We start from the raw sequence: 25,280 nt of genomic DNA on the forward strand, positions 1-25,280 counted from the left end.
TGTCAGGGAAAGTCGTGGGACACTCGACACATGGTGGGCCCCTGAGTCTGTTGGCCCCGGATCCCCCTCGTGACATATCCTCCTGCCATCCTGTCTGCCGTATCATGCCGGAGGGAGATGCTGACTTAGAACATTATTTTCCTTAACAAAAATAATATAAACTTTCCGTGTTCAGCGTCCGGAAATACAAAGTTGACAAAGTATTTTAACATGCACTTTAAATTCAGCTGCTTAAAGTCAACTTTATTTGTTGAGCAGTTAAAAACAAAGTCTGGAAAAGCGATGTAACATGCACAATAAAAACAATTAGGTGAAATAGAAAAAGATATTACAGGTACAATTTTTTTAAATTAGATAGAATATAGACTATAGATGAAACATATATATATATATATATATATATATATACATATAGGCCTATAGCATAAATGATGAAGTAATTATAATATTGAAAGAAATAAGATAACGCAGAACAGTTAAAAAGTTTTCAAAAGATAAACACAAATATTGCCAACCAGATTGCCCTCCTCATTTGGAAGCCTGTTTATCCCCCTCCTGTATGGTGTTGTTGTGACCAGGGTGCATGTGGCCCTCCTTGGTTCCCATTGTGCCATCCTTCTTTGTAGGGTAAGTCTCGGCCTATGGAACCCATTACCCCAATCTGAGGAGGCAATTTGCCTGCTCAAGACCAAGTATTATTTCCTCATCACTGATTACATAAAGGCTGTCACGATGCTTGAAGAGGACCGTGAAGGGTTCAAATACATCAGACACCACTGTCGATGTATTTGAATCTGCGACTGTTGATCTGATTAGCTGTCAATGATTTTCGGGTCATCCGATAACAATATCAACACAGCATCTTTTGTTTGCAAACAAGCTCAGTTTTTTTCAAGGATGGCTGAAAACAGGACAGATCCTTAAATAAGGAGTTTAATCCGCTAGTTTTGTGTGTTTGTGATGTTTTTCTTGCAATTTAAATGTATGACAACAGCGCTGTTTGTGTCTTGCTCAGATTAAGTCAATGCTGCCAGGACGGCTAAATGAACTCCTCAAAGTCTACAGATCCTCCCGGGTTGAGTGACAGTACGCATAAATGTCAAGAGCTCTTCAGAAAAAGTGTCCAAACTGTCTGAACATTTTGAGAGAGAGTGGAGATGGAATAATGTACATCAATTATCAGTTGATGTTTGACAACAACGATTTAGTATGCATAAACCTCCTCAGGGCATAAATCTACACGTTAATATCATATTGTGAAGGCTCAAAGTAGCCTGTCAAAAAGCAGCTAAAAAAAGCAGCCCTTCCCCTCCTGCTTTACAGATGGGGAAAATTACCCTGTGTTAACATTCAGAAGGCAGTTATGGATTTGAATAATACAAATGCTAACAGGATGATTGACGTTAATAGTGGTTCAGGTTGATGTGGACAGCTGTTACACTCAATATGGTATTTGTGTTGTTTGAACAATTAAAACACAAAGTGCATGAAGCACAAAGGTTCATTTGGCTAGTTGATGCCAAGCTAGGATAAGACTTCTTCGAAACGATAGCTGGCACCTAAATCCTTAATTAGTCCAAATATTTTCTTATGAATAATATTTGCTATCCAAATCAAATAATGGCAAAAATCTTTTTCTCTGCTGCCGCCTTACCTGGGATGTCATAATACCCTGTAGTCGGAGCATGACATGTCAGAGTTACCATGTTTACGAATCCTAGAGACCTGAAGTTACAAACTTGTACTTTAAATTCCCCCAAACATAAAGCCACCAAGACGGTTATTTCACCGTGGCCTTGCTTGTCGTACGCTCCCGCGAGTTGGCAGAATTAATTGAGCACCGTTGCCTGGCAACTGATAAGGGAGGGATTCCAAATTGTGAACGCTAAGCTCATATGCCCACTGCCAAGAGGGAGGGAGCACCTGGGGGGGTAAGACAGCTGTCGTCAATTAGATATCCCTCATTGCAATAACGGCAGCCATTACAACGAGACAAGACGCCGGGTGACAGCTAGCAGGGGCTGCTAATACTGCTCTCTTATTCATACATGGTGATCAAGACAAGCGAACATGGGCTACGGGAAGTTCTGTTAAAAACACAGCAGAGTGTGTCTGGGATCTATTGAGCTCAGATCCTTACAGTGGCCGTACACGTAATTGATTATTGATTGTTCAACATTGTTGAACAGAGGGTGGGTTTCTTATCAACTTGTGCCTGCCTTGCTTTTATGACCTCTGAAACTGACTGACTCTTTTGTGTGTGTTTACTTCTATCTATGAGGCAGATAAGATGATGGTTGTTAACAAACTAACACCTTTGTTTCAACCTGTGTTATTACGGCTGACATACGCGCCTCTTCACAGAGATGATGATGAACAAATCATTTTTCACCTCAGTTCCTCCACTCCTCACCTCCTTCTGTGGCCTCCTGCCTCCTTCCAAGACAACACTTCACTTCATATTCATGTGTTTAAAGACTACACTGTCATCTGTGAATGAATAGGAGTATACGGTGGCCTGCAGCCTTTTGTGCGGCCAACCGTACTTCTGGAACCGTGCATGTCTGTTTTTAAATTAAACTGGTTGTAGGATGAAATGTATTATCTTTGGTATTGCTGACATCCCCGATGTACCGATTATAAACGTGTGTCTATGTTCCCAGCCCACTGCTATCCCCTATGGGGGGGGGGCACCTTTTAATGGAAGCCATCGTGGTGTCTTGCCTGAGATCGGTGAAAGGCTCCGTCCATCGGAAGCTCACTAACGAGGAGAAATGCGGTGACGCTGTCAAGAGCTGTCAGAAACCGTCTGCTAAATCCGGACTAGCTATTATCAGTGAGGGAGAAGAAAAATGCTTAAAGGCTTTTGAAGATAAAAGAGCTGCATTTGAGAGCAGGAAACGCCAGTGTTGACGAAGATGAAAGTCTTCAACGTTAAAAAAACTCATGTTTTGGGGGCAGGATCATAGACGTGTAATATACCAGATCACAGCATCTAGCACAGTTAGGGAACGCGGTTGACTCTGTACTTGCCATGCTGTTCACAAAACGATTAGGAAACTGTTGCTGTTGTCCTTGTTAAAGAAGGGCCTGTTAGTACCTATGATTGTCAGTAAAACCTTTTAGTATGCCTGTAATCAGTAATACAAACATATCATTTACTGTGAATAGCATTCAACTTTCGGGATCCTTTTCAGTCAATTTCACTTTTCACTGTAGTTTTAGGTTGGTAGGCTGCAATGTCTGGGTTCAGGGATATACCATCCTACTCCATTCTCCAGCGGTCCGAGCAGACAGCCCGGAAGAGGGTGTGTGCTTGTGAGTGACCATTCAACCTCCATTCAAAATAATGATCAGATATAGAAAAAATATTTGTATTCTCCAAATGATTTCCCTACGTGCTCTTTTCAGCTGACCACCACAAAACCAGTGGGACTCCAATGTAATATATTATAATATCATAAAATGAGTGGGCCATAACCACAATGGCGGTGCGTGAAGGGGAGCCCCAGGGAGCTCGGTGAAAGTGCAGGTGACGGAGATAAGAAACGGAACCGGGATTCACAGATATGGAACCGGACAGCGATGGCTGAAAAGAGGGAGCGAGAGACACGTAGCGTCGCAAACCGCAGGGATCTGAAATGAAACCGGTGTTATGCAACAGGGCATAGTGGTTGCTATGTGGTGAAAGCACTGGCGGGTTGGGGTAACGCCCAGATATGTTCACAGGGCTGCCACGCAGGGACAGGGGAGGTAATGGAGCGAATGATGTCGACATCAACCGACCAGGACCCTGTGTTGGCAGGAGGGGGCGGAGGGATGTCAGGGATGCGTTCAAAGGCGAGAGGAACGCGGGAGAGAGGAGACGGACGGATGCATGGAGGGAGCGGGGAGGAGGAGGTGATGTGAGCAGTGCACCGCGGGGGGTGTCCCGGGCCATCTGGACCTGTGCCTCAGCCGACAGCTCGATGCGTCGGGAGCGAGTGGCGTGTGGGCCCCAGGCCGGCCCCCTGACTGCTTGGATGTGTGAGGGCTTTCACCCGCAGGAAGAACGCTTCAGGGGGGGCCTCGCGGCGAAGGAGGTGGAGGTGGACGGGGAACGAAGTGGAAGAGATCGATGCTCTGGGCTCTGAGCTAATGAGGCTAATGTTGATGTGACAGCTTGGTCACGGGCGATCTGTGGGGAATAACACGGACTTTGACGGCGCCAGCGCAGTGGCGAGGAGTGTTCACGCTTATTAAATTAGCGGCGATGGCAGCGGGCTGTCACCCCGAGCCCCACCCCCCTAGTGTGAGGATTGACACCAGAGCGCCGGGACGCTGATGCTTCAGGTCCTGTCAGTGGGCGAGCAGCAGCAGCAACAGCAGAGAGAGAGAGAGAGAGAGAGAGAGAGAGAGAGAGAGAGAGAGACAGGCAGGAGAAGTGATCAATGGAATACTATTTAATTTGATTGATTTCTTTCATATTGCTCACCAATAAAGTCATTATTTGCGTTATAAAACAGACCATTTAAAGTGACCAAATGATACAGATGATTATTAAACATCAATTTGTTTTAAGGGGAGAAAAGGCAAGAGATTTACAATAGAAAATTACCCTTGTTCAGTGTAGAAATCCAATAGCAGTGATGGACGATGAGAGAAATAATTCAACATTTGATAATAAGAAATTGGATGACAAAGCACACCAGTCCATGGAGCGAATCAGTTTCCCTGTTTATCGGATCCCTGTTTTACCACCAGGTGTGAACTAACAAGCCATAAAATCAACCCAATTTTGAAATCACAACTTGGGAGTGTCCACCCAGATGTATGATGGAGATACCCCTCGATTACCCTACCAGTTGATACAGTCCACTGGGTAGGTTGGAAGGTTTATCTATCCGTCCATCATACGTCTTGCTGCAGACAATCCCCTCACTTCCGATGTCACAAACGGGTCAATTTTTAAATGGCTTGTAACGGCCAACATCACACCTGTTGCTACAGCAGGGACCCACACACGCAGATGGAATGACGTCAGAGTCTAAAACATGTATAAAACATAAGTTAAGAAGATCTGAGCGGCCCCTTGCCACATTCTCACTGATAAAAATCTGTTCCCGGTTATCGTCCGCTTGTCATCGCCCAGACCCTGTTTACACACAATATACACAAACACATGAAGTCTCACTTAACAACATCCCCGTGTCTGACCCACAGGAGACGCTTGGGGGGATCCAAACGCATTCTTTTTCTTTTTTTGTTACGAAAGTGTCTCAATGTGTTGAGAATGGTGACGCCTCGAATCATTCTCCACGGATCGGTTGCATCAGAGAGCAGCTGCGGCAGCCAGGACCTGCACAGGCTTTCTTTGTATTCACTTTTGGCAATGGTAAAACATGGTCATAAAATACTAAGATATTAACAACTTTATAATTTCCCCAAAGAATTACAATTCATGAAGAAACCCGAACCGCCCTCCCCCTCCCCCGCCCTCTCCCAATAATTTTAAATCATGTCCGTTTCCCCCGTTCCAACTCAAGATAGGTAGTAGATGTTTGACAGTAACAACAGAAGATGCGTCCTCCTTCCGGTGCAATGTCTTGGTGAACTTCAGAAGATTGTTTCTCAGACCTCGCTGATCCTCCAGCTTATGAACTTGATCCATTCGGGAAAAAACTCAGCTCCTCGGAAGTTACTCAGGGTGACGTTAACCGCCTCTGTGCCCTTCGATGTGTCCTCCTCCGTTTACAAAATAGATGAGGTGGGAGAGGGAGGGAAAGGATAACTCCTCCCGGGGAATTAAAATGTGTCAACTCTGTTTCTTTCTTAATTGCGCTCGACTTTATTGGAGCCACGTACTCATCCGTGATTCATTGGCGCCAATTACGGCCTCGTTAACGTTTGCGGTTAAACAAAGCCACCCGAGCTACCGGTTTTATGACAAACAAAACACAGATGTCACTTTCGTCCTTAGCCCGCAGTGTGTGCGACAGAGTGTTTGTCGATTGCACCCAGAACCCCCTGGTCTTGCGCTCTTCTAGTCTACCTTATTTTCTATTGGTTTCTGCCATTACTTCGTCACTGAGGCGGTGTGTTTTGCGATAACGACCGACACTTAGGGAAACAACATCAGAGATCCACAGAGCTAGGGCGAAAATGTGAGACGAGAAACCCTTTTTTATTTATTTTTTAACGGCCCTTATGGTCGCTGGCTTATCCTTAGAGGTGCGCAGTTATTCACACAAGTGTGTCCTTCTGGTTTTGTGTTCCTGTGAAAAAGGGGCAGATGGTGGATCCAGGGAATCCTGGTTCCCTGCGCTGCCCGTGTGTCGCCCGGTCCTCCCCGCCCTGTCCCATCAGGACCGTCTGTTCCTCGTCTGGCTAGTGGATCAGGGAAGGCACATCTCCCATCCATGAGCCAGGCAGCGGGCGTGGGCAGGTGTACTCGTTCTGCAAGAGCGGAGAGGGGGGAGAGGGTAAGGTGACAGCATGAGCAGGGTTCAGATGTTCCAGTATGGCTGGTTGGAGTTACATTGGGAAAACGCTAAACGGCCCAGATTCTACCCAGATGTGTCATGTTTAGTAGCCGTTACAAGCCATTTCAAAGTCTATCCATTTGTGACGACACATCGCGGGACTGTCCAATTTGAGAGGTATATTCAAATTATTAGGCTGAATGATGTGTCTATCCTATATATCTGATCCCAGTTGTGATTTCCGTAACGGGTCGATTTTGAAAGGGCTCTCAGAATGTCTTGTGAATCTCACACACCCGGTGGTAAAAAAGGGGGTGCGCTGGGATGCGATCACAGACCAGTATGGGACGTGACAACATGCACAAAGCAAATGAAGCAGAACAATTCAACATGCAGAGCAGCCTTATTCCATTAGAAGGCTTCATGAGTTTAGGATCAGTGGTGTTGGCGACAAGGGAAATGAAAAACCAACCACGAAGGCTACCTATCGATCAACAGGTTAGGATGCTTTATTCAAAATGCCATTCAAACAACATGGGATTGAAATAGTTTGCAAGAATTCTTCATTTACAAGAATGCCATAATTTGCCGGCGGTGGTAATTATGTTGAGCGATGACAGCAGTCAGCAGTGATGTTATCTTAACCGTCACATTCATGGTAGAAAGCCGGAGAAATAATATAAAGCTCCTGTCAAGAAGCCTCATTAAACGTTCATTAAAAGACGAGGACAGGTTAATCTCTGAACGCGTTGAGAGCATACAAATAAAAATAATACATAGTAATGATAGAAATTATGAGTTTTATTAATAATAATAAAAAATATATTATTATTATTCATAATGTAGATGTTTCTGAATATATCTAAACCTGAAACTTGAAACCTTGATTCCCAGAAATAGTAATATCATGCACCATAAAGTACGTCTTAAGATGATTCAAATATGAAAATATGTTCTACATTCAGACCCAATTAATGTGGCCACAGCTCAGCCTTCCTTTTTGTGGATGTGACAACTTGTCTGCACAGGGCTAGCATTTCAACGGCTGACATCCCAGCATGTTTTTCCCTCTGGCTCAGATCAAGGCTGCCATGAGCGACCTCACAGCTAGCCTGTTTTGTCACTTTTCCACAGTCCAATCAAAACCCATTCCACCTAAAGGTTTCCGGTGCCAATTACCCGCTATTATTAGTAAATGTGTTGGACCGTGTTACAAGAAACCATGTCACATTGTCTTCTTTCAAGATAGAAGGACCAGGGTTTTAGCAATAATATACAACCAAGCTCCAGTATAAAGAACATCAACAGATCTAACCCCATTTGTTAACCTAACCCCAAATAATTGTCAGTCCATGAATTTCTCATCATTTGACTCATCATACAAGTTGACTAACAGCCTTCACCGGGAGGCCAATCGACAAGCTCTGAAAAGACGTGGGTTTGAATGAGGAATGCAACGTAATCTTGATTCATCTGTTCCTACTGCCGCATCCCCCATCTCCCCCCCATTCCCTGAAGCCTAAAACATAGCTGTTCCCTCCCCCTGCTACTCCCGGGTATTGTTTGGGTAACAAACGGCAGATGGGGCTTCACTTCCGCTGCCAGAAGACTTCCATTGTTGTCTAAAAACATGAAAAGCAGCTGCAGAGCAGTCCTGTCGGATTGGTCAGCGCAATCCTTCCTTTCACCATTTATTCAACTGTCATATTTGTTCATGAAACAATTGGAAGTTGAATGCAAAAGTGGCTCCCGGTCGCCTCGAAGGATCTGCACCTGCGCATTGGGGCCTTGTCTCATTCCTCTGCCAAGTTGACAGGCGTCGGATATGTTTCAGGAAGAGAAATACGCCACCCGAATTTAATCGCAAAGAATGGGTTTTGGTGAGCAAGGAGACTGCGTGACTTATTGTAATGCGGTTAAATAGAGGATCCGTGGGTAGCCAGACAAAGAAAGAAAATCAGACATTGCTACTTTGGGTTGGTAAACCGGGGATTTGGGTAATGAAATGAAGCGTGGGATGATGTTGGTTTACTGTCTAGTACATACAGATTAGTAGCATCTTAAAGTACTAATGCAATACTTATTTACATTGTTGGTTAGGGAGTGGAGTGGTGGTTGGGGTGCTCGACACCCAGCCGGAAGGTTTTGGGTTTGATCCCCAACGCGTGTTGCGGGCATACTAGAGCTCCATGCACCTACCAGCACCATGGAGAGTATCTGAATTCATTGCAAGCCTCTCTGGATTACAGCATCTACTAAATGACGAGCTAGTCACTAGTAATTCAAAGCATTTTTCAAATAAGAAAAGTTTCCAGCTGCTGTTTTATTTCACTCCCTAGGCTAACTATTTAAAACTTTTTCTGTAAGACAAAAAATCCCAGATGGGGTTAAAATAAAAACGTTTTTTCTTCTCCATGTTGTTCTAGAGGCAGCAGAATCCACAGCTCAAACTCTCTCAGCAGAGCAGCCTCCCTTTAATATTGATCCAGAGCTCCTCAGATCCCTCCAGGTTCTCCCGTTCGCTGCAGTCTGTCCTGGGACTGCAGCAGTGTTTTAATGGATGAGCCAGAGCAGAAGGATGGGCAGAAGAGGCGGACAGGTCTATTACTTAGTGTTGTGCTAGTCCCAGCCGAAAGGTTCTGGGTTCAGACCCCAATGTCTTGCGGTCTTACTCATAGGCCTTCTTGAGCGAGATTCCCCTCAGCCATTTATCAAACAAATGGCCCGGGTGCCAATTCAGGCGTTCGGCCAAATTTGAGTTTTCAATTAATAAATTGGCCAGCAGCTCTAGCTCCCACAACACCTAGAACTACAAGTCCCTGCAAGCACTGCAAAGTTGTTCCTGTGTTTGGGGGTTTCGTTCTGGATTGATGCACCTTCCTCCCCTAATGGCCTCACAGAAGCCTACGCAGTCTAAGCTCTTCCTGATCCAAGGATGCATACTGAGAATATCAGGAGAACTATCTGTTTCAGCAGCAGTAGCACATACTTTGTATTAGGCACGGCCAACTTCTATTTTGGCACATTGAGTTGGACTTCTGGTTTTCCATCAGAACATGTTGGAAACTCAAGCAGCAACTAGAGAGGCAGCCACACGATTCCTCGAAAATTGCCATGCAAACAACTATTTGAAAAAATGACGGGGAAATATACCTCAGTCTGTAATATGGCAAATGGAGTGGTGGTATATTGAAATATTGCTATGTAGTTTATAAAAAGGCTGTTTAACTTTGCCCTTTTAAAGGTGGTAATTTATTTATTGTTAAATAGCCATTGATTTTTATTGATTGGATCTACTTTGCTGTACAACATCAATAATGACATGTAGCCAATCTAAATGAAGCCGATGTGGCTTATATAAAGCATCAGTTTATTCAGAACCTGAACGACTGTTGCAAAACCCATTTTGTATTGTCGCATGAATCACTTAGTTTAAGTACAAATAAACGTCAGATATTGGCTTCGAGCAACATGAGTTCAGACCTTTCTGTCACACATTTCTGAAAAGCAGGAAATAGTGTTTCAAATCAATTGCAGTCGATGTTGCAGCATCTTCAGAGATGGTCCTTCATTTTCAGTTAAGAAAAATAAATAAAAAACCTAAAGACATATTTAACGTCTGGAAACGTCCTCCAGTCCAGATGGGCTTTGATGGAAATTCCTGACAGGAAGGTTGAGGAGTGCTGGCAAGCCAAACAGCTTATGAACGCACGTTTCTTTATCCTTCAACCCCACACACCACAACCACAACTTCCCCTTCAGGCCCTCTGATTTAACCTTTCAAAAAGGACTCTGGGCTATGCTTGGGGTAAATCCACATTTAACTTTTTAAAAGGTTCTACTTACAAAATCAGGCCTGGCCACTGACGGCGTGCTAGTGTCAGCAGTTTTCCTAGTCTTTTGAATTCACAGCCTTTAAAAAAAAAAGAAGCTATCTTTTTATTCTTTTAAGATGGCTCCTGGTTGATTGGCAGCAGCGCGTTCTTTAATATCGGACTCCTCCAACGTGGCCCCTGAGAGACGAATCAAATGCACCGCTACACTTCTCGTTCCGACGGGGGTCTGTCCTTCAGACGCAGTGAGGAGGGGTGCGACTGCAAAACCTTTTCGACAGTCTCAACAAGAAACATCAGACACCATAAAAGATCGCCGGGGAAAAAGTGGGAGTGAAAATGTCACTGTGCGACGGCGGGCTGAACAAACAAGGGCGCGATATTACTAAGCCCCCGCTTGCTCTCGGAGATAAAAACCATGTCGGGGCTGTCGGTGGCAACGGTCCGAAGGCCCGGCCTTTCACAGGGCTGAATCATTAACACCTTCGACCCGTGTTGCTTCATTATATTAGATCGTTATCCATGTACAAATAACTAAATAGCCCCCGTGCGGTTTCCCTCTCCGAGGTCACGCGGCAATCATCAACATCTCGTGGCCGAGGGTCCGGCGTTATGTGATGAGCATATGAGGGGGTAGGGCCTACAACGTTGCTGTGGTACAGAAGGCTTGATGCTCTGTAGCTGATTGAAAGAAAAGGCAGCAGAGCCCAGAAAAGGCAGACGAAATTACGTTTATATATGCGTAGGGCAAAAACAAATGTATACTGTGTATATATATGAAGGTGACCAGCATCTAGAGGAGAAACCAAAGACATTGGGCATGAAGAGAGCCTTTATATGAGACAACAGGCTGCACACACACGCCCCTCCTGCCTCCATCTCTTCACCAATCTCAGTGGGGATTTTAATTAAGATACTAATTAGCATCGGGCAAACACAGTGTAATTAGTTTGCTCTTTGTCAGGCGGGGGACGGGGAGGGGGCCTCTTCCCTTCACAGATCGGTTCCACTTGGCACTGCACTCCCACGCACACGCACCACACACACACCCACGCACACAGGTTTCACGGCTGATTTCAGCGCTGATCAACGTGTGTGCAGAGTGGAGGAGGAGGGGAAATGGAACGCTGGGCTCATCTGTTTGGGTTCAGACCGTTTTGTTACACTTGCACACATGTGAGGCTTGCTGCGTGTGTGTTTGTGTGTGTTGTTATATGTTTGTGTGTATTACACACACCCACATTGGTTTTGCTTCTTGTTTTTTGCGAGTGTTTGTAACAGGGTGATGTTAATTCTGTTTGTTAGTGTGTGCGACCTTATGTACATAAGCACATGAATGCGTGTGTTAGAAAGCCATGTTGACAGACGTTTCAATCAACAAAATAAGGTAAATATTTGTACCAGTACAAAATAATGGCCTGAGCTATTTATAGAAGGAGATGGAGGTATAACTGATTGTTATTATCATTAATTTGATACGTGTGTGTGTGTGTGTCTGTGTGTGTGTGTGTCTGTGTGTGTGTGTGTGTGTGTGTGTGTGTGTGTGTGTGTGTGTGTGTGTGTGTGTGTGTTGGTGCAGTCTAGTAGCTCTGCTTAGCAACACAGATGATGCTGCACTGCAATACGCACACACACACACACACAAATGCTCTTTGCAAATACAAACGCACAAACTCTGCCCATACACTCACATGATCTGCAAACACACTCTCTGCACACACACACATACTCTGCACACAAACACTTACGCTAGCACATGCGAGAGCACCTCCCAGTCAATCATTTTTGTTTCATCAGCACTCAATCTCTACGGAGAGGTTTGTGTTTTGGTTTGATATAAAAATCGCGGTTGGGGTCTGGAATTTGGAGGCAAAACATGTTCTTTGAAATAAAGAGGGTTGTGACTAATTGTCTGTCCAGAGACCATGACGTTAAAGTCTTGTTATTAAACAGCACAACACTAGTTGGGCAGGCTTTTCATCAGAGTTCAACGCATGATGCAACAAATCGTTCTTTTACTTGTCTTGTTTCTGCTTTCATGTAATTTCCACGGAGGTCATATCTATCTTTGAGCAAAACATAAGTCGCTCCTGAAATGTTATGCCATTAGTTAATGACACAGAAGAAAGGACAGTTTCAGTTATTTCGCAGTATTCTTTCTACAACGATAATATTCATGCAAACTTTTTTTTAAAGGATCTTAAAGCAATAGGAGGAATAGGAGGAAACCTCTCAAATAATAAACTTGAGTGTTTTATTCTGACCTGAGAAACTGTTGCTTTTTCTTTATATTTGATTACTTTATATATCTCCCTGAACATATACTGCTGCTGCCCGACCTTGACAACAGAAAAGTGTGACTAGGGTAAGAGAAACACCTTGAAGTTCTCATGGAGTTTTCTACTAGACAACTATCAGCCCTCATACCTGCTTGTTCTACCCTTCTCTGAACTCTGACTGTTTTGTACGTTTCCTTGGTTTTCTTTAAAACAAAGAACCACACATTTATTCATCAAATTCACCAAATGAAGGACCTGCTTTGTGTACCTAGACATGGGTGCCTTTGTGTACGTAGCAATGGGTACCTGCCAGAATATGCAAAACTGAACAAGTGGATGATTATAGTTGAAGAACAAATGAGACCCTGGCCTCAAGTCTATTTAGATTGGAGACAGATTTGAGACACGGCCGAGGGAACTGGCTGTCATTTACTCATGGCCACACGTGTTCAATCTTGGTTCTTGGTTCTTAAACGGTGAATGTGTAATCCAGCCCCCAGCTAACACAAGAATTAAGTATGTAAAATGTTACAACCCAGGGAGTTGTACTCGGGTTATTCTTGAAGCACATGTGATACTGTATTGTTTGAGGTGTTCGTTTATTGACTTGGGGATGCATACACTCACAGAAAATAGTGTTCAGTAGAAGACAATGATACCACGGCAAAGCAACGGCGGAGGAATACCATTGGCTGATAGGGAAACGTGGTTGTTTTGTGAAGTCTTTGACATAAATATATATGTAACAGATTAAGAATAATTCTTTGAGTAATGCTTTGACAATAGCAATGCGCTGGTGTTAATCTAGTGTAAATGCATGGCCTGAATAATACCAAACCTGTCATCTACGCGTATGCCTGCTTATATTTGTGCGACATTTGGGCCTCTGGCATCAATTCACATCACCAAAACGGGGGAGGTAAAAACCGTAAACACTATGGTAATTCACATAATGCAATCTATCGTGCGGGCCTACCTACAGTTTGCCTTTATATAACAGCGAGTTAAGGACCCATGCATAGCCAGCACAGCTGACACATGTAGCATAGCGCAGCTAACAGACCCATTCAGAGTCTCTTTGTGCAGTTGATGTAAATAGCTGCAGGTGGTGTGTGTGTGTGTGTGCTGAGGGTGGGGGGGGGGGGGGGGGGGGGGGTGTTCGCAAGCAGAAAATAACCTGAATCCCTGATGTCAAGGTGGAACTGGGGGGGCATCCCTTGGGAAATCTTGTAGTGTGTGTGTGTGTGTGTGTGTGTGTGTACATGTGTGTGTGTGTGTGTGTGTGTGTGTGTGTACATGCGTGTGTGTGTGTGTGTGTGTACGTGTGTGTGTGTGAGAATGTGTGTTTGAGTGTGAATGCATGGGTGTGTGTGTGTGTGTGTGTATGCATGTTATGATTTATGAAGATCTTTATTTAAGCCGGTGATCGACGACCACATTAGGGAAGCCCCTGTGTTCAGTCCTTTTCTGTACTTTCTTCCTCCGCTTCATTGCATGGTCTACCTTTCTCCGTCCTTCTGTAAGTGGTTCACTTTGATGGTTCTGTCCTTCTCTCATTGGTTATTTCTGTACCTTCATTGGCTCTTTCTTTCTTCCTTAACTAATGTTAGTCCTAATGCCTGAAACATATTGTTTTATTTGACATTCTCACATATTCACATGGTCTATTACGGTGTGTGTGTGTGTGTGTGTGTGTGTGTGTGTGCGTGCTTTAATGTCCTATTCCAAACTCTTTGTAAAGGGTAACTCTGTCAGCTGCTCACCACGGCCTAATGTAGATGAAGCACTACCTTCAGCTCACCTTCGATGGAGGACATTTCATGTACAGAAAAGTTATTGAAGGATAGGTTACAAAGCGGCAAAACCAGTTTCGTCTTTTGACGATGTGATGCTTTTGACGTTTTGAGATAGAAGAAAAATTGGAGCAACGGAAAGACTTTGTTTTGTTTTTGAAAGCGCCCAAATCTAAACCTTGTGGAGCGGTAGAGAGGAGGGTCAGCCATGGCAGGGAGCCTACCTCAGGCAGACTTTCTCTTCTTCCGCCCTATGATCGGGGGGGTTTTTGTTAAGTGGCCCCTCCTTGTCACTCTCTGCTTGCAATAAACAGTGTGCCTGCCGGGCACCATTAAAATGCACCAACTCCTATGAAAGCCTCCCTTTGGATAATTCAAGCGCAGACAAAATACGGCCCAGAGTCTTCTCAGACATTTTAAAGGAATTTCACAGGAAGGAAAATATTGCAGGTTCAGGGAGCATGGCCAGACAATGTTTCTCGGGGGTTTTTCTCTTGAGATGAGAACGGATCAGATCCATGAAATGTAATAATTGACTGCACTCCTGAGCAGTACAGAAAGACGTTTTCTAATAGATGTGTAACTCGAGCCCAAGGCAGCATGTACAAAACACTTAACTGGTAACTTGAGGATTGTAGTATTGCTTTTTTAGCTGATTTCATCCCAAACACCTGAATTCTAGATTGTATGATATCTATCTGGTTGGATAGGCGTTCAAACTCAGGACCCTCCTGCTGGGACACCCTAACACCACTAGATCCTGCCACCCCCGGATTTAAGTACTGATCGAATATCAATCACAGTCAGAGACGCTTTTCAGATCCAAAAGGTTGTTAAAAAAAAATACGTTTTTGTTAGTGCTTCCTCGTGTCAACAAACAACAAATCTAAATCATGGTGGAAAACATTCCCTCAGAATACCTCAGAAATGATTCCCGCTCTCGAATATAACTAGATAAACCCCCCGCTGCTAGCATAGCCAGCGTCACTAACACTTTGAACTAAAAGCTCACACAACAGTGACGAGTTCTGGAACATTTCAAACTCTTAAATCTTCAATCATTGTGAGTCAAATTATATTTATTTTTTACTTGTTTTCTCCGTGCGCAAATTGGAAGCATACATTTTGGAAGTGCTGTTGATTTCCTTCTCACTGTGGGTCTAATTGCACATTTCACATCGATCATCAGCAAGGTCCTGTAGTCGCGGCTTCTCACCCCTAATTCTGTGCCTTTTCTCTGTTGGATGTTTCCCACCACATATTATTTCCGATCTCGTTTGGCCCATTCCCTGCTGTGATAAAACGGGCTGCCGACCAACAGCTAAAAGAAGACGTATTGAGCGAGGAGGAAAAAAAGCCTCAAGGTTTAATAAAACATATTGCTTTCTACACAGCCATGCCAGGCTCCATGTGCTTTTTCGCCGATATTAAAGAATCGCGTCTGCTTTACGACCTCACAAATTCTCACTCCCTCACTTCTTGTCGGTACAGAAAACAAATTGATGGAAAGGTGTAGGTCGGATTTTTACATCAGAATGACAAATGTGCTGTTATTTTTACTATTTATCCCTTGAACAGATGCTTTTATCAAAAGTGACTTGCAGGGAATTCATCTGCATTAAAGGGTACCTAATTTATAGTTTGACGTTGATTAGCCCTTACAAGAATGTCAAAATCCACCCTCTGGGGACATCACAAGTGGGACGACGGACCAAGAAGACAATGATGTGTAGCCCAGCCTACCAGTTAGAACAGTCCAGTGGGCAGGCTGGTAGTCTGATCTATTTATCATACATCTGTTTGGACACCCCCACTTGTGACCTCTATAGATCATAAGATCATTAGACCGCAGACATCAGGGATTGAACCCCAGGGTCTCCACATACCCTTACACAGCTAGACTTTCCTGCTGCAATCTAGTTGAACCAACTGTTACCTACAGCTTGGGCCTAAATGGCAACGGACAGGCTGGAGTTTTGCGTCAGAGCTACAGTTTAAAAGGAGGCAGAATAAAAGCATATAAGAGGGTGAATTATGGATGTGTTTTTGTGGATTTTGATGGACGGCAGGGGGGCTCCAGAAGCTACAGTATCTGTACGGGGAGGATTGCATGGTCGAACCATTACTGAGTTCACTGAAGCAGGAGAGGTTATATTTTATTACCTATTTTATACGTGTCGTGTGCAAGGAGGGTCCACAAGGAGATAAGCCGGGGACAGCACACACACGCAGAGTCAAACAAGCACGTCATCTGTGATCAGGACATGTTTATGTACTTACTTGCATGCATTAAACACACACACGCACGCATGCACACACACACACACACATACACACACACACACACACAAACATTAGGGAAGGGTTGTTTGATTTTGTCCTGGACTATCTTTTCTCCTCTAAGAGTGGGGATCATGAAGTCATTTTAAAACAACTTGGACTTGACGGAAGGGAAGGAGAATTGAAGTGACAACACATGGGTTTAGGAACAGTAGAGGAAGAAAGCGCTGTTGAAAGTCTGATGCAACACCACAGCGTCTTCATGATAACCATGGTACAGCATTTGTCCATTATGCAGCACAAAAACATAAGCTGAGGGGGGTCCGACACACACACAGACACACACACACATGCAATGTTTACCAAATCTGCTCTCGAATTTTTCTTCTTGGCCTACTGCTGTGATCTCCAGCTAAACCCCAAAAAATATACCTCTTGAATGCTCATTGACTGTGTGTGTGTGTGTGTGTGTGTGTGTGTGTGTGTGTGTGTGATTGTCTGTGTGGGCTTGTATACGTGTACTTGTGTGTGTGTATAATCTTGCGTGTGTGTGGTGGAGATCTAATTTGAGGATAACCTCACGATCATAACCGCTCCAGCATGACATCATCAGAATAACTCCAGCATAACATCACAGCCAGGAGTCCATTATGAGGCTGCAATTTCAGCCGCTAACTGGAGGTAAAACACAACTTGTGAATGAATGAGCTTTGGTGCGCTAAATCTCTCCCTTTGCATGGGCATTGGTAGTGGGAGTCGTAGTTGGGGTGCTGGTTCTGCTGCTGATGGGGCTGGTGATTGGGGGTGTTTGACTCCCAGCCTAAAGGTTCTGCCTCTTTAAATCTCCTTTGTCCCCGTTCCCCACTACCTGATCCCCAATCACAACTTAAATTCATTGCTGGCTTTGGATTAAAAAAGTAATACGTTTTGTTTCATGTTGCGGATTGCCATTATTGTTACCTTCTTGACATTTGAATACTTGAACAAAAAGCCATGAAATGGAAAATTTGAATGTGGTTGAATGAAAGAAGACATGACCGTTTATCACTGAGGGGCTATGAAGCAACAGGGAGTCACGCTCCCCAGAAACATTTCATCACTTCAGCCATGTCATGATATACAGCCGGGAAGTGCTGCTCCCTCTGCGCATCATTCCCCAGAATTAATTGGCTTTTTCTGAAAAACTATTAACAGTTGCCCAATCACTGAACAATATGTAATGGTAGTGAGATAGACTGCCAGTGCGTGCGTGCATTTATGTTTTTCTGTGAATGAGAGATTGCAAGCCTGAATATCAATGTGTGTTCAGACATTAAATGTGCATGCATGTGTATGCACGTCTGTGTATGTGTGTGTGTGCGCCTGTGTGTGCATGCTGCGCTTGCATTTTGTGTGTGTATGTGCCTAGCAAATGTGTGTGTGTGTCTACATACGTGTGCAGGCACAGCGGCTCATATTGGACTGTGATGAGGTGCAGGGAGGGGAGATCAAGCGGCGAAAGGGTTTTCTCTAAACGGTTTTGAGGAGCATCAAGTGGAACAGACTAGTGTTGGGTGTGTGTGGGGGGGGGGGGGGGGGGAATTATCCAGGGGGAACACCTGAGGGTTTAGGAGACCAGAGACACACACACACACACAACCCCTCTGCACCACATATCACTCACACACAGACACACACAACCCCTCTGCACCACACACACACACACACACACACACAAACACACACACACAGAAACACAACCCCCTCCGCAGCACATATCACCTTCACACAAACACATACCTCCTCCACACCACATGTGCCAAACACACACAAGCATATATACACATATCACAATGAACTGTTTTCCTTGTCGATCAAGCAGCCGGTAGTGACGTAATGATGGAAGTGTTTGGTTGGACCTCATCATGTCCTCTTCTGTTCTGTCTCCCTCGCGTACACAGAGGCCACTGCCAGGATGAGTTTTTTTCGTTAAACCCAAAGTATATACTCGCTAATCCTAATGTCTGTGGTCCAAAATAAACAAACACTCAATATTGTTTTCACGAGGCAACGGAGAAAGATTGTGAATGTACCATTGCTCGGTTTTCAAATGGGACTCCACTCTGGTCTATTTTGGATGCGGGCGTTCACGAAAATCCTAGAGGGCAAAACAAATTAACTAAAGTGGTATGCTGTGTAACCTGGGAGACACACAATCTATTCTAACTCACTCCATCTAGAGAGTTACACTGCCTCTTCCTCATCTAATCACAAGCCTTTCAAAACACCTGCCATCATTCCCGCCCGCGTCGCAGGTAATTAAATGTACTTCATGTCTTGGCAAGAATGGAGACAGGTCTGCTAATGGGGCTGGGGTGCCCTGTTTTGACAGAGAATCAAGCTTCTCTGTTGAAAAACAGTTTTACTTTAACTGCAGGAAGTGAGGATCGGTCGTGAACAAATGAAGCTGATGGATATAAAAAGTGTTGATTATAATATCAGTTACTTTGCAAAGCTGTTCACACATCTGAATAACATTCATCATAATTAAATGTATCATTCATCAAACTCTAATCCATTCCAAACCAAAAGCCCTAATATGTTTTAATAATTATTTAACAAACCGAAGGATTTTACTTGCGCCCGATAAATGTCACTTTTAATCTCGACTGAATGCAAAAATTCACTCAGCTCAATTTCTGCAGAGTCCTCTAATGGATTCACTCGTGTTCAACCGGCAGGCTCAAATTGAAATGAAAAACAAGTGCAGTAGGAGTGTGGCGCAATAAGTCTGTTGACGCTCATTAAATGAGTATCTCTTTAATTCAATCTGTGTATACGTTTTCCAACTGTTCATATGTGTTTACGGATAGAGAGTCATTATTTTGAGTTCAAATACAGTGTACAGTATTCATATTTGTTAGTGTAATTGTGAAGGTGTACTACCCATAAATCGCCAGTAGGTGGCAAATGCGCTACAGTAGCAGCAGAGTTTCTGGAAAGTAACAGGGTGAAAATCTCGCGTGATTACGTCAGACAATGAGATTCCCTGCGGATGAGTACAACTGAAGTACTGTGTAGTCATTGTCACTGACAAGTTCATTTTCTTGCATCTTGCAGGTAAGCTGGTGATATAAGGCTAGAACGGGGAGTGGAGAGAATGGTTGCACTGTATGATGATAACACTATGTTATGTTATAAGGTGTTTATGAGTGGCTTACCGCATCACCGTCTTGATTAGCCAGTTAGCAGCTAATGTGGTGTTGCGGCCGCCATGTTAGGATGGTGGTACGGGCACGTGGCGGATGCCTTGACAATGAGCCCTTACGAGGGAGCCCGCTGCTCATGTTATGATTCTGGGAACTGTTATGGCCGTTTATGAAGGTTCATTAAGAAACAGGTGTTTTACTGTTATAATATCTGTCTGTAAATACGAAGGGGTCTAAACTGCATTTCACCGTTGTGTCCTATTGTATTGATTTTGTGGGCAATAGTATAATGTTATGGATTTATTTTTATGCATTGCTATTTTTATTATTTTGATTACGTCAGACAATGAGATTCCCTGCAGATGAGTACAACTGAAGTACTGTGTAGTCATTGTCACTGACAAGTTAATTTTCTTGCATTTTGCAGAAACCCAAATAATAAATGTTTAGCACCAGACTGAGCCTTTGGGTTTGCATTCTGTGCCACGCTACAGGAGCGTAAACCTTGTCATTTTGAAGTACTCCATCTCCTCTCATGAGACTCCATCGCCTCTTAAACACAGTGCGCTAAGCAGCATAATGGAGCCCGGGCGTTTCCAGTGCTTCTCCTCCTCCGGGCCGGAGAAGTGCTTTTCACGTTAGTGCAGCAGACGCCTCGTGAAGAGGTGTAAAACACTCTCACGGTCAGAATGGAAAATCACTAGCCAGTGACAACCCCTCCCTGACTCAAAACACATTGACACCAACTGTAATATCACACCACCGCACAGAGACTGATAAAGCTCAGTCAGTCAAACATCGAAGGTAAATTGATTGAAAGCTAAATTTCGGCCCGTGTTGGATTTGGTCCCATCATTATGAAAGGCCACCTTCCTGTCCAAATACACAGGGCTTTTTAATTTCAAGCTTGTCAGTCACCCTATTCTAATAACCAGCCGGATGTGTGAACAGAGAGGAGACACCAGAGCCTCTCCTGGCTGCTATCAACCCTGCAACCCACCATTACCTTATTTGATCGCTAAAGTCCCCCTTCCCCCCAACCCCCTTCCTGTAGAAGAGGTGTGAGCCCGCCCCTCCCTCGGAAGCTAGAATCAAATCCCCAGCCGGCCGCGCCAAACAGCAACACTCTGCTTTCATCGCACTTACAACAAGGAGAGAGAGAGAGCTGGCCTTTTAATTATTACTTAACATGGCCTGCCTTGGCGCCCATGAAAGGGAAAGGGGGATAAAAATGCAAAAAAAAGAAGTTGAATAAAAAGGCAGGGTGTGAAGAGGTTTCCAAATTGGACATGATTGTGTGATTTGCATAATGGTCGTCTGGGAGCAAAGTACGTTGGGAGGGGAGGGGAGCTGTTGTTACTTTACTAAATCACAGGCCTTCACTGGTGTGTGTGGCTCCCATCGCCCTCTTAGCACTCTCTGGATAAGGCTGGCTAATGGCTTAATGAGGTGATTATGTCCAAGCGCTTAATACAAGGCTACAGCATCCCCCCTGGTCCTGGGACTTGTGTGTGTGTGTGTGTGTGTGTGTGTGTGTGTGTGTGTGTGTGTGTGTGTTCTCTCAATACTTTTTGTGCCCTACCCAGTCTAGCAGTAGTCTGTGTTGATCTATCCATGAGACACGCATATAAGGTACATTTCAGTCCCATCTCGGATGTAATCTATCCCCCCTGGTCCTGGGGAATTTGTGTGAGTCCAAATTATTGTTCTGGTGAACTTTCTTTTATGTTTTTGACAGACCAATTTCCCCTTCTCTGTGAATTGGCTAGTTAGTTCACTATGTGCCTTGTTAGGATAATGTGGCTTTATATGCATTTCTTGGTTGGTGCATTAATCAGTGCATTCAATGAGACCTTTACAAAGTAAACCTAAACTCTGTTCGTGACAGCAGGGAACTTCCTAATTATTCCTAACTGCAAGCAACGGATGGCGCTACCATTCTGCATATGTATGGGTGTTCCTGGGGGAATGTACCACTTTGATGGGAAGGATTATTGGTGAATATATTAAACATGCAGAATTACATTGGGAGCTCTGAATGTGTTTATTATGAAAATACAAGTTTCATAGGATTACATTTAACGTTCTTTAGCTAAGTATTGAGGGATTTCGGTAATTATGTTTTCCTTACTTGCCAAATTCACCCAGCAAATGTTGGATGTTATTTTTAGACTGTTGGATTTGATTTATTTAATTAACCAGAATGCGTGTCTCAACGAGCTCCCTACCGATGTCAGGACCGCAGAGTCACCCACCGGCTTCCGCAAAAAACTCAAAACTCACCTGTTCAGAGTTCATCTCGACTCTGCATAGAAACCAATGCACAGCCACCATTGAATGTTGTACGTCCTGGCACTTGTACAAGGTACTTAATTGTGTAGCATCTACAGTAGCTGCTATCGCTGCTTTACACGGGGAATGGGTTAGCCTAGCGATAGTAATACTTGCACTTGGTTCTATGAACGTCTTTACTGTACCGACAGCGATATATTGTTTCACTTCTTATGACAAATGTACTTATTGTAACAAATGCACTTATTGTAAGTCGCTTTGGATAAAAGCGTCTGGTAAATGTAAATGTAAACCAGAACGTTTGTTTACATCTCAAGTGTGATTTCAAAATGGCACGCTTACGATTTTGGTATCAATTTAAGTAAAAAATCAACATATATAGTTGGCGCCCCTTACAATGTTTGCTGGAGCTCCTAACATGTTTAAGCTGGGAGCACCAGTGTTCCCAGTTCATTTCATGCCCTGCATCGGGTGATACTCCCCCGTGCGATGTCGCAATAGGGCTGACTTTGAAACGGCTTGTTGGTTAAATCTTGCACAATAAAGATATCTTTATCTAACATGGAATGAAACGCTAACGTTTTAAGGAAAATCCACGGCAACACTGGAAGCTGGTTTGTTTTTGGATCAAGCAATTGTGTGTAGCCTCGCTGGTCCAGCCAGCTAACACAAAGTCAGGCTCAATATGGGTACATAGTGTACACCCACTCTATATATATATCATCAATAGAATGTATATTTAAACTATCACACATTCAGGCTCAATAGGGTTAACTATCCACAGAGTAGCACAGTTAAACCCACTCTAAATATGTAACTTATAGACCGTGTATAGACTGTAGTGTACATATCAACTGTATTCTGTACTTTATAAAGTAAGCATATATATATATATATATATATATATATATATATATATATAGACTAGTATCTATAGTATAGATACTAGTCTGTATATATATACATATGCTTACTATATAAAGTAGGTTCGGGGAGTCCAGATGGTGGCCATCCAACCCATATGTATATCCAGTGCTTGTATAGTATAGATTCTATAGCACTGGATATACATATGGGTTGGATGGCCACCATCTGGACCACTCGACCTGTTTGCCAGCCAGCCAGATTTATATTTAGCTGGGGCCTGAAACAAATTGCACACAAATATTCTCTAAGTGACTCATTGACTGCACAAACAATGAGAGAGAGAGAGTGAGAGAGAGAGAGGTCCGATGGAATAGAATACATAAACAGGATACATGACAGTTCACTTCACTCGTCCATTTGCTTCTACTGTCCACAGCCTAAACCATACAGAGGATATTCCTCCTCTCCCTTCTCCGGTTCTCTGTCCTGCCTTCTCTCTGTATCCACCCCTCCTCTTTATAACATGTCCTCCTCCCCCACAAACCAGTGTCGGGAACGTCAGCCTGAGAGTTAGTTCCCGCTGAAACACAACAACACGCTGAAGGTCAGTCCAACATGCTTTCCTAAGCTTTATGACAACCCGCTGCACATTTTGATGTTTGTACGCAGCCAGGTATGTGAGTGTGTGTGTGAGTGTGTGTGCGTGTGTGTGTGTGTGTGTGTGTGTGTGTGTGTGAGAGAGAGAGAGAGAGACTTACTTTAATTTCAAAGTTGTTCAGCTAACAAAGGCCCAGGATGATGACAAGAGGTTAAAAGTGAGCAAAGAGGAGATAACTAAAACACATTTTAACAAGGGCAGGTGTAGTTAAGAAGGTGGAAAAATATAATGAACCAATAACAAAAAATGATGTTGACTATTAACCGAGAGAGCAATTTTGGCAAAAACAGAAGAAACAGAATTTCCACCATAATATGAAGGCTGTGCGTGTGTGTGGCCATGAAGCCCTGGATCCAGCGGGCAACAGATTCATTTATTTAAGCTCAAGCGGTTTCACTCTGATAAGCCCCCCGCTCCTCGTTGCTCATTCCCAATCAGGGGCGCCACGCTGCCAGCTTCCTGGGACGGATGTCTGATGCACAACAAGAACATCTCTCTCTCTCGCTCTCGCTCTCTCTCTTTCTCTCTCTCTGTCTTGCATTTATCTCTTTCTCCTCTTTACCTCTCTCTGGCGATGAGAAAGAGTTGGCTAAGCCCATCAGCCCTGCTAGTCGGGGGTCTCTTATTTAGACCACCGCTCGCTGTAATCGCCGCGAGGGGGTAGGGAGTGAACAGGAGTCCCCCTCCGCGCCGCACTAATTACGGCCGCACCTGCACACGCAGACCCCGAGCGGGCAGAGATCGGTGCCAGACCTGGCCAAGATCTGTCTGTGGATATATGTTTGTTCAGACTGAAAGGTGTGAAAGTTAAAAGAACAGTTTCTACAGCGCTTATTTAAACCAGCGGCCACTCAAAGCGCTTTACAATATTCCCTAACATTCATGCAAACATTCACACGTTCACAAACCGACGGCGGTGCAAGGCGACAGCCGGCTCGTCGGGAGCATTCAGGGTGAGGCACTCTTGCTCAGGGACGCCTGAGCAAGACCCTCAAACCAGCGACCTTCCAGTTACCAACCAACCCGCTCTACCTCCTGAGCCACATGCCTGCCCTGTATGAAGTATTATTTGAGCGTTCATCCATATTTGAGTGTTCAACAGAGTCCTCTGCGCTCTGTCCAGCTGTATCGTTTACCGCCGGTGCCAAAAGGAGGCGGCAGGGGGGGTTTGCCGGCTGGCTGGGTGACGGCGTAGGGGACGTGTGGGGGTGTCTGACCGTGTTTAGCCCGGGTCAGGGCCCCTCCAGTGTTATTACACTGCAGAGCGATGCCGCTGCTGGGATCAGCAGAGAGGAGTCTCCATCGCAATTCAACGGTGCTCCACACACACATACGCACTCACACACACACACAACATTGAAACACTCTGAGGCATGCACGTGCGCGCACACACACACACACACACACACAACCCGACAAACACCCATGCAGGCACACGCACGCACGCACATGCACTCACACACACAAACACAGATACACAACCACATGTATGTGCAGACACAGATGCGCACTGCCAAGAACCAAGGCATACACACCACGCCAAACACACAGGTACATAAACTCATGCATGTGCCCACTCCTTCACACAACCCTCAACACACACACACACACACACGCACGCGCACACAC

General features: G+C 44.4%; 1 protein-coding gene across 1 annotated transcript in view; it reads right to left on the minus strand.

The window, feature by feature from the left end:
* Positions 1-6,366: 6,366 nt before the first annotated feature.
* Positions 6,367-25,280, minus strand: part of LOC307089552 (leucine-rich repeat transmembrane neuronal protein 4-like) — a gene marked incomplete at both ends in the record, with an annotated part of 54,658 nt that continues 35,744 nt past the window's right edge. The window contains one exon of the mRNA XM_079755899.1: positions 6,367-6,435. Within this exon, the coding sequence (XP_079612025.1) occupies positions 6,367-6,435 (69 nt within the window). The remainder of the gene's footprint in view (positions 6,436-25,280) is intronic.

The sequence above is a fragment of the Pollachius pollachius genome, assembly GCF_949987615.1.
Source record: "Pollachius pollachius genome assembly, chromosome: 18".
NCBI classification, from domain to species: Eukaryota; Metazoa; Chordata; class Actinopteri; order Gadiformes; family Gadidae; genus Pollachius; species Pollachius pollachius.